Source organism: Leptinotarsa decemlineata, unplaced genomic scaffold, assembly GCF_025532065.1.
Source record: "Leptinotarsa decemlineata unplaced genomic scaffold, Ldec_3_MD MMD2_tig00000218_RagTag_RagTag, whole genome shotgun sequence".
Classification (NCBI taxonomy): Eukaryota; Metazoa; Arthropoda; class Insecta; order Coleoptera; family Chrysomelidae; genus Leptinotarsa; species Leptinotarsa decemlineata.
The window spans coordinates 754,712-764,610 of record NW_027412545.1 but is presented as its reverse complement, the minus strand read 5'-3'; the positions used below and the strand labels follow the sequence as shown (position 1 = coordinate 764,610).

The 9,899-nt window shown below is 37.6% G+C and overlaps 1 protein-coding gene across 3 annotated transcripts in view; it reads left to right on the top strand.

Annotated features, from left to right (window-relative positions):
• Window positions 1–4,626: 4,626 nt before the first annotated feature.
• Window positions 4,627–9,899, top strand: part of Ret (Ret oncogene) — a 190,121-nt gene continuing 184,848 nt past the window's right edge. For 2 of the 3 annotated variants that reach the window (XM_074173183.1, XM_074173181.1), the window contains exon 1: window positions 4,627–4,859. In XM_074173183.1, coding sequence (XP_074029284.1) covers window positions 4,802–4,859 — 58 coding nt within the window. In that variant the 5' untranslated portion in view covers window positions 4,627–4,801. The remainder of the gene's footprint in view (window positions 4,860–9,899) is intronic. The other variant, XM_074173180.1, reaches the window with a different exon arrangement.

The following is a 9,899-nucleotide window of genomic DNA, read 5'->3' as shown; positions in this document are numbered from 1 at the left end:
ACAGATCATAGAACGTATTTCAGGCTTTTGTCCCATTATTAGTATGGTGCAGTCAAGTGCAAGAATGGGCAACACTTTGTTGTCAAAAGAAGTACAGATGCACGTTGCCATCAGCAGAAGCAAGCCGCAAATTTATTATTTCATTTGCTGAATCATGGGTCTAGGAGAAACCCACTGAGATTACCACGAAGGCAGCTATAGCTACCTGTGTGACTTTGGGGTCTAAGAAATCATACAGATATTAAGGTTATTGAGTGTGTGGATTCGAATTCAGGAGATAATTTATCGGACGTAGCACTCAAGAAAGCAACAGATCATAGAACGTATTTCGGTCTTTTGTCCCATCATCAGTATGGTGCAGTCAAGATGGGCAACACTTGGTTGCCAAAAGAAGTACAGATGCACGGTGCCAACAGCAGATGCAAGCCGCAAATTTATGATTTCAGTTGCTGAATCTTGGGTCTGAGAGAAAACCACTGAGATTACCGCGAAGGCAGCTATAGCTACCTGCGTGAATTTGGGGTTTAAGAAATAATACAGATATTGAGGTTATTGGGTGTGTGGATTTGAATTCGGAGATACTTTATCTGATATAGCACTCAAGAAAGCAACAGATCATAGAACGTATTTCAGGCTTTTGTCCCATTATTAGTATGGTGCAGTCAAGTGCAAGGATGGGCAACACTTTGTTGTCAAAAGAAGTACAGATGCACGTTGCCATCAGCAGAAGCAAGCCGCAAATTTATTATTTCATTTGCTGAATCATGGGTCTAGGAGAAACCCACTGAGATTACCACGAAGGCAGCTATAGCTACCTGCGTGACTTTGGGGTCTAAGAAATCATACAGATATTAAGGTTATTGAGTGTGTGGATTCGAATTCAGGAGATAATTTATCGGACATAGCATTCAAGAAAGCAACAGATCATAGAACGTGTTTCGGTCTTTTGTCCCATCATCGGTATGGTGCAGTCAAGTTCAACGATGGGCAGCACTTGGTTGCCAAAAGAAGTACAGATGCACGGTGCCATCAGCAGAAGCAAGCAAAATGAAATTTATGATTTCAGTTGCTGAATCTTGGGTCTGAGAAAAAAACACTGAGATTACCACGAAGGCAGCTATAGCTACCTGCGTGAATTTGGGGTCCAAGAAATCATACAGATATTGAGGTTATTGAGTGTGTGGATTTGAATTCAGGAGATACTTTATCGGATATAGCACTCAAGAAAGCAACAGATCATAGAACGTATTTCGGGCTTTTGCCCCATTATCAGTATGGTGCAGTCAAGTGCAAGGATGGGCAACACTTGGTTGCCAAAAGAAGTACAGATGCACGTTGCCATCAGCAGAAGCAAGCCACAAATTTATTATTTCAGTTGCTGAATCATGAGTCTAGGAGAAAACCACTGAGATTACCACGAAGGCAGCTATAGCTACCTGTTTGACTTTGGGGTCTAAGAAATAATACAGATATTAAGATTATTGAGTGTGTGGATTCGAATTCAGGAGATAATTTATCGGACGTAGCACTCAAGAAAGCAACAGATCATATAACGTGTTTCGGTCTTTTGTCACATTATCAGTATGATGCAGTCAAATGCAGAGATGGGCAACGCTTGGTTGCCAAAAGGACTACAAATACACGGAGCCTGCAACAGAAGCCAGCCGCACATTTGTTGTTTCTGTTAATAGATCTTGTGCTTACAATAATACTAGGGTCATCACGGAGGCAGCTATATCTACCTGCGTGACATCGGGGTCTAAAAATCATACAGATATTAAGGTTATTGAGTGTCCGGATTTGAATTCAGGAGATAATTCTTCGGACATAGCACTCAAAAAAGCGGCAGATCAGAGATACGTGTTTCGAGATTTTGGCCCATCGTGGTACAGTTAAGTCCAGGGATCGGCAACACTTGATTGCCAGAAGAAGTACGAATGTATGGAGCCATCAGCAGAAGCCAGCCACACATTTCTGATTTCAGTTTATAGATGTTGTGTTTACGACAAAATGACTGACAACCGGGTCCAGGACGTCACGTGCATTTGTGCCTATTTTGGCAACCGAGTGCAGCTCATCCTTGCACTTGGCTGCATCATACTGATAATGAACCTGGTTTGCCCCTTTTTCAAGTCCGACATCACATATGCACGGTGTCACCAATCGCACATGTATAGCTACCTGCGTGATTGCGGGGTCCAGTATATAAACACAGATATAGATGTTATCGAGTGTTTATGATATTAATCAAAAAAAGTAGAATTCTTGGAAACAACAGTACAAAAAATGGGACAACCGCGGACACGTGTTTCTGGCATTGGCTTCATAGCGAAACTTTGCACTTGGCACGGTGTAGCCAAGTGAAAAGATGGGATCAAATTTCCGGTTGGTTTCTGTTGGTGATACAGTGTATATATGATATTTTACATATTTGATAACCAGGTGTAGCCCATCTTCGCCCTTGGCTGCACCAATAGCCAGAAACACGTATTCGTGGTTCGCTCGATAACATCTATATTTGTATTTATATCCCTGACCCGGCCGTCACGCAGGAAGCTAAAGCTGCCTACGTGGTCTTATTAGATGTTACATAACTGAAAACATGTGTTGCCCATCCTTTCGCACCGCGCTGACGAGGCCAATAGCCAGAAACACGTGTCCGCGGTGTCATGTCCGCTAATTAACTTCGTTTTAATTCATATCAAGAACACTCGTTAACATCTTTCTGTATTTATACTTAAAGACCTTATGACACGCAGGTAGCAATAGTTGCCATGTGGTCATGTTTGACTTAACCTGCTTCGAATATGAAGTCAAATGAAGAAACTTGCATATTCATGATTTCATTTTAGTTGTGCACTGAATCCAAAGATGTTAATTTGGTTTCCATGTTAGATCCGACTCGAGTATTGGATTAGTAGCATTTCAGGTCCCAAAGCTTTTATTTTGAAGAAAACTATGTTCTACGTATTTAAAAATACAGATTTTCACAATACCCTTTGAAAAATTACCATGCGGGTTCCTTACTGGCATAACATCTGTGAGATCCCACTTTGATTTTGACGAGATAAAATCTAGAACCTCCATTTTGCCTACATACATTTCTTGCTTTCTGTTAGCTAACCGGTAGATCCCTAATGCGCTGATTGATGCGCCTTCCATCTCACCAATTTGTATGCTATCGAACTTTTTTGTTTTTTGTTTTTTTATCACTTTTCACAATCTAAAAAATATAAACTTGTTTAAACTTTTCAGTTTAAACAAGTTCAAACTGAAAAGTTTGCCTTTTCTATACTTGCATAAATTATGAAGAAAGATTTAATTCTCTTTTCTTCATAATGATTTCCTACCACGTAGTAACGGCTACATCCATCAATTTACATGTATAAATTTCACTATTTCATGTCATTTAGATTGTGGAAGGTAAAGAAACTAAAAAGAAGTCGACAAAGACTGATTTCTCCCACAAAAAATGACTTTTGTACAAATTTGTAATGATGTTTTCCAATTATTGAAATTTCAAAGGAAGAATTCGTTCAGGTCAGTTGTATCGCCAATAGCATATGCAGGAATAACTTCAGTGAAACATCCTGCACTGACACCTGTCGGATATAATCCACTGCCCTTCGTGGTATTAATCAGGGAAGTAGTTGTTTTCTGATAGGTGTCAGTCCATTAACCTACAGTGTAGGGAATTGAGACTGGTCTGAACGAATTGTTCCTTTAGATGATTTGATTTATAGCCAGTCTTCAAGTATGCCCCTGACTACATGTGAAAAAATTAAAATTTCAATTTGTGGAACATGTTTTGTTTCAAGTGATATCTCAGAGTGCACACTGTACCTGAGGATCCATGACAAGACTAGTATACAAAATCGAAGTATCACTCAACAAATAATGTGGCAATGTCGATGTTTCCTCAATGCCTTTTCATTCTCTTATTTACAATCTGAACTTGTATTTTATAATTAATAATAGGTGAACATTTATTTACGTATTTTTTTCTCCAACCTCACTGAGGTTAGGATACCAACTGTTTTTTGTTTTGCAAAATTTTATTGCGTATTCACCCATTTTTATTCCAAATTAAAAACAAGTATACAGGGTGTCAATTCCCAGCTTCAATATTTTCCTTTCAGTAAACAAAATGAGAAATTAAAAAATCAGGTCTCAAGTAAACTTGAGATATTCGATGTCATTTTCTCTAGGCTAGAATTTGATATCAGTAAAATTCAACTCAATTCAATAAAATGAATATAAAATAAATAAAAATTGAAATGAAGTACTATTTACTTTTGTGAAATGAATTTTGGCATCTTGTGATTAGACCTCTATCATGTTTGTTACTCTCTCAGTGAATCAATTGATTAATCCTCAATTCAGGATTCACATTTGACATTGGGAATATACGAATCTACCGAATACTTAAAGAGATAAGTAGTTCCGCTGAATGTTAATAAAAAAATCAACAGCTAACAATCCTCGTCTTTTCGTGGCGCGGTGGCCAGCGATGCGATTTCCGGAGGGAATAGATAAAAGTTCGTCCTCAAAAAGGATCTTCTGACAGACAGGCGCGCTGGAGTCCTGGGGGTGGCATGACGTCGACGTTGCGGCGCTCATTCCGTCGTCGCGCGTTTTGAGCGTCATTAAAGCTTTGCCGACACGCGATTCGCTATTTTGGCGGCAACTTGTACGCGAAATCGCGTGTCACGCGAAAATTTGCCCTGACGTTTTTTCAGAATAGTGACGCGAATAACTTTAGTACTGTAATGAAATCGAGGGACGATTAAAGGAATTCGAAATGGGTTTGCGTGGAGTTATGTTGTGCGTTTTATTTTTGTCTGCGAAGGTTAATTCAGGTAAGTGTTAGAATTGTTTTCTAATAGGTCTGTCTATATTTGTGCAAGAGAAAAACGCAAATTATTCCATGTCTCAGTACTCCGAATCCCTTTCAATTTTTTCATCTTCAGTCTATTATGAATAAGTAACCATAATGATATGTTCAAAACATTAATTATTTTCGAAAAAAACTTTTGGCTTTCTTCTTCTACATTATTATACAAAACATATGGGAGAAAGTAATTAAATTGACTGAAAACTCTTTACAAAAATGTGTAGATCATACACAGAAGTTTCTTCCAGATTTACACCAGAGCTACAATACTGTCTCTCGACGCGGGATTCGCGAATGCTAAGTGAAAAAATTGGTTTCTGTGTAATTTAATAATTATGAGTTTAGAAGTGGTTGTTTCAAATGGACTGTAATCAAATATCTGTAATCCCTGTGCAGGATTCATTAATTTCTTGTTAGTAAAGTAGTTTTTATCATTTTGTATAACGTTGAAGAAGTAGAAAGCAGAAGAGCTTGTTCACAAAAACTAATCTCCATTGAAAAATATCGACTCTTTATATCTATCAGTTAATTCAGATGATGATAAAACACAAAGTTTTGAAAATTTTTTGAAGGTCTTTTTCGATTTTGTTGGTATTTCATAAACTACACGAATTATAAAAGCTAGCCAACCAGATTGAAACGTCCATGGTTAATAGCACTATCTTTGTGAAAAATATTATTCAGTTCTGAAATTTTGGAAAAGAGAAGAAGTTAATGTGCAAAATCGTTTGTTAGGCGTTTTTTTCAGAATAATGACGCAAATAACTTTGAGAGTGTAATGAAATAGAATTACGGAAAAAAAACGAGGAAATATGTTGTGCATGTGTTTTTGGTTTTTATTGTGGATGAAAATTGATTCAAGTAAATGTTTTGATTGGTTTCTGATCGATCTCATTTCCAACAAAACATTTTTTTACAGAAAAAAAAAGTTCAGATTTTTCAATAAATATTTTGAGAAAATTACCAGAAGTAAGCGAGTTTGGAAACAAGATTTCCAGTCATATAAATCCATTGTGCATTTCTCAAAAATTACATCTGCTTTCCAGAAAAGTTCTTGGGCTACTAGTTGGGGATTAGCACTTCTGATTGTTACTGCCGGGTGGTAACATTTAATTATTGTATTCACGATTTGATAATTTTTTTTTCAAATGTGGACATGAGGAATTTCAATGTTTTTCTCAAAAAACTCGAACATACTTTTTATATGACCATTTCGTACTTTTACAATCTCTCCGGTTTTTGTAGTTTATTGAGATTCATTAGATTTTTCGTCGGAGAGTCTCCTTTGATCATACTGAAGGATTGCCGACATTGCATTATGTATTCCAAGATTATCTTACAGCCGTATGATAATTCGATGAAAGTATCTCCTTCATCGAACCACCCCCTTGAATTTTCCTAGTTTCTCTCATATTCATTTTGCAGAATACAAGCGTCATGATTTCGAGCGTTGGAGAAATGGCCATTACATAGTCAATACGTATCCATCCGGAGCTACATGACGTCACTTGAGCCGACAATAGAATTGACGCAAAGTTGTGTATAATTTCTGCATTTATTTATAGAAGCATGTTTCATCAATAAATGTCATTGTATATTCAAGTAACACTTTATTGTGAGATTTTTATCGAACAGTTCACAAAACCGCAACACGTGTACATACTAACTCAATTCAATCTAATCAGTGTTTACTCACATCGATTTTTTGAATCATATGATCTTCCACCTATGTGAAGACTAATGATTAAACCTACGTTCAGGTATGAAATGATTACAAATTATAGATTTTGGATCTAGGTCCAGATCCATAGTCCAGACATCACCAGAAGATGGCAAATGATACTCTGACGAAACGTCGAGAAATTGATCTTTATAAGAATCAAAAACACGAAATGAAACCGGTAAAAACATCCCATTATGTGTATATATAATTTTTTCTGAAGAAAAAATACACGAACTACTGGAAAATCCTTAAGGGACCCTTAGAGCGGTACCTGGGCGAAAGTAGCGATTCACGTTGGATTTAAATGACTGGAGAATAAATTCATTTGTGAAAACGCCATCAGGAAGTTTATTCAACATATACGCAGTTCTCCAAATGGAAGAGTTCTTAAACAGTGGACTGAGATGAGCCTCAAAACGATGAGCAGCCAAAGTCCGTTGCCTATTTCTGATATGTACCGCTCTTGGTGGAATCAAGTCACTTGAACACCTCCCGGGAAAGTAACTATAAATGAGAGACAAATCTCCAACCGTTTTTTGATGTTCCAGACTATCAAGGTTGCAAGTGACATTCGTGTCTCCAATCAGGCGAATGCCTCTTTTCTGGATGGAATTTAGTAACTTCAGGATATGCTTAGGGACGAAGCTCCATACATGTGATCAATACTACAAAAAAGGTCTGATCTAACTATATAAAGCATCAAAAGTTGTTGAGGTGTGTACAGTTTTCTAGTTCGGAACAGTGTTTCAATATTTTGAGGAGCAGCCTTTGCATGATTGTGCAAAGACATATTGGTGACCATTCCAAACCCCAATAAACATATCGATGCAGACAGCGAAATTGTCTGTTCTGACATTATCATATCAGGTTCGAGGACATTTATCTTTTTGGAAAAAGTCGATGTTTGGGTTTTTGTGGCATTGAATGGAACCTGGTCACTACCCCAGTTCGAAATCACTTCTAGATCCCTCCTGCTGCTGGAGAAAATGTGCATCAGCAGCCGATGTCTGGAATCCAAATGGAATGACGAGACAAGTGTGCTGTCGTCAGCAAAGCAATATATTGGATTCTTGTTTTTTTCCAATAAGTCGTTGATCTAATATATAAAAATGGATGTGTGTTGGTTGGTTGGTTGGTAAGTGATAAACTTCTACATCGCTCAACCGATCATGATGAAACTTCATATGTATAAGTAATTTTTAATAGAGAAGGTATTTAGGCTATAAATTTTTTGCAACTTGCCACTAGATGGCGCTGTAGAACAATTTTTTGAAAGCACTGTTCTATAACGCTGTGCACGCCTAAGTTCGTTGATTCTGATTCTGTCAAAATATTGGAACAGCAGCGATACAGCAACATAGTACTAATTAGAATTACAACTACCAAATTCTACACAGGCGAAGCCGCGGGCAACAACTAGTCTAATATATAAAAATGGATGTTTGTTAGTTGGTTGGTTGGATGGTTGGTAAGTGATAAACTTCTACATTGCTCAACCGATCGTGATGAAACTTGACATGTATGAGTAATTTTTCATAGAGAAGGTTTTTAGGCTATCAATTTTTTTGTAACTCGCCACTAGATGGCGCTGTAGAACAATTTTTTTTAAAGCACTGTTCTATAACGCTGCGCACGCCTAAATTCATTGATTCTGATTCTGTTAAAACATTGGAAGAGCAGCGATACAGATACAGCAACAAAGTACTAGTATATAATAAAAAGAGAGTTGGAGACAATATGGATCCCAGAAAAACACCATCGTTGATGGTAAAAGTATTCCAGAGACATTCATCGACGGCCACTTCCAGAAAACGTTCATTCAGGTAGCTGGAGAGCCATACAGCCATACACAAAAATGACCCGACAAGTCAGAGCATTGTAATTTGACCAGCACACCCTCATACCACACACGATCAAAGGCTTCAGAAATAACAAGCGCAATAGCTCTTGACTATCATGTTTGTTTCTCGATAGCTTTATTCTTAATACGGGTGACATACGATAGAAGGTCGCCCGTTGATCTTATTTTCCGAAAGTCATATTGATGATCGCTCAAGATTCAAAATAATTCCGAATATTCAAAGGTGTGGTGGTCTATGGCTTTCTCCATGATTTTCAATATCACCGATAGAATAGCGACTGGTGTATAGTTATTAGGTAGATTTTTTTGCCCTTTTTGAGAATAAGCTGCAGCCTTCCAACAAGAAGAAAAAACCCATTTTTTGTAAAACAGGTGAAAAATTCTGTAAAATACTGGTACGAGTTCATTGGTGCACTTTTTAAGTACTAGAGGGCACTTCATCCGGATCAGACGCCTTGTTGATATTGAGCTGTTTAAGAATTCGCCTGACTAGAGGTTTTCGAAAAGTGATTTCCGGCATTGTGGATTCCAGTGGGGGGATAGTGGGTGGTGCCTTTCCCAGAAGATCGTTTGTGGAGTGGGACGCGAATTGTTCAGCTAGTAGATTTGCTTTTTCTATGGCTGTTGTTGCAATTGAACCACCTGCATGTGTTAGTGGTGGAATTGTGGATTTTGTGGTATTTTGATACACATTTTCAGCTACCGAGCAGTAGCTCGGTAGCTGTTGAAATTGGCAAGCAGTTTATCCCTCATTCTCAGGTTGTGAAGTTCTTTGCTTCCATTTATTCAGCTGTTGCGAACATTAACAAACCTAGTTCGGTTTTCGGCACTGGGCACTTTCGGCACTTATTCGATCAAGTATGTTGCTAATGTTTGCCAATTTATTTCTGTGAGTTCACATCATTGTCCACAAAAAATAGCAGGTCTGAACTTGCTTGTCCATAGGTTTGTTGCGTCTCCTGTGAGTAGAGAAAGGTACGATATTGAGAAAAATGTTAACAAAGACATAGCTCAAGGCAACGGGTATTCTTCAAATATTGTAGATATGTTAATAAACAAACGTGAATTTAAGGAGAAATTTCAACTTTTCATAAAGACTCAGATTCAGAGTGTATTGTCCATTTTAAACAAAAACAGATTGTCCATTATTATTGAGCAAGATACATCAGTAGATTAGATCGTATTTTCAGAAAGTTGAACGTGAAAGTAGCCTTTGGAATTTCTTGCTCAGTTCCCTTTTATGAATCACCTTTTCGAAATTTGCGGGAACTTTTACGAGATAATTTCCCGCAAATTTCTTCCCGAAATTATTGATGTGAATCGGAAAGTAAGAGTGAAAACTGTTAGATATGAATAGATAGTGTTTGAGTTCGAAATAAGTATTCTCCATCTCCTGAAGATGCCAACTTTGTTGGTGAAAC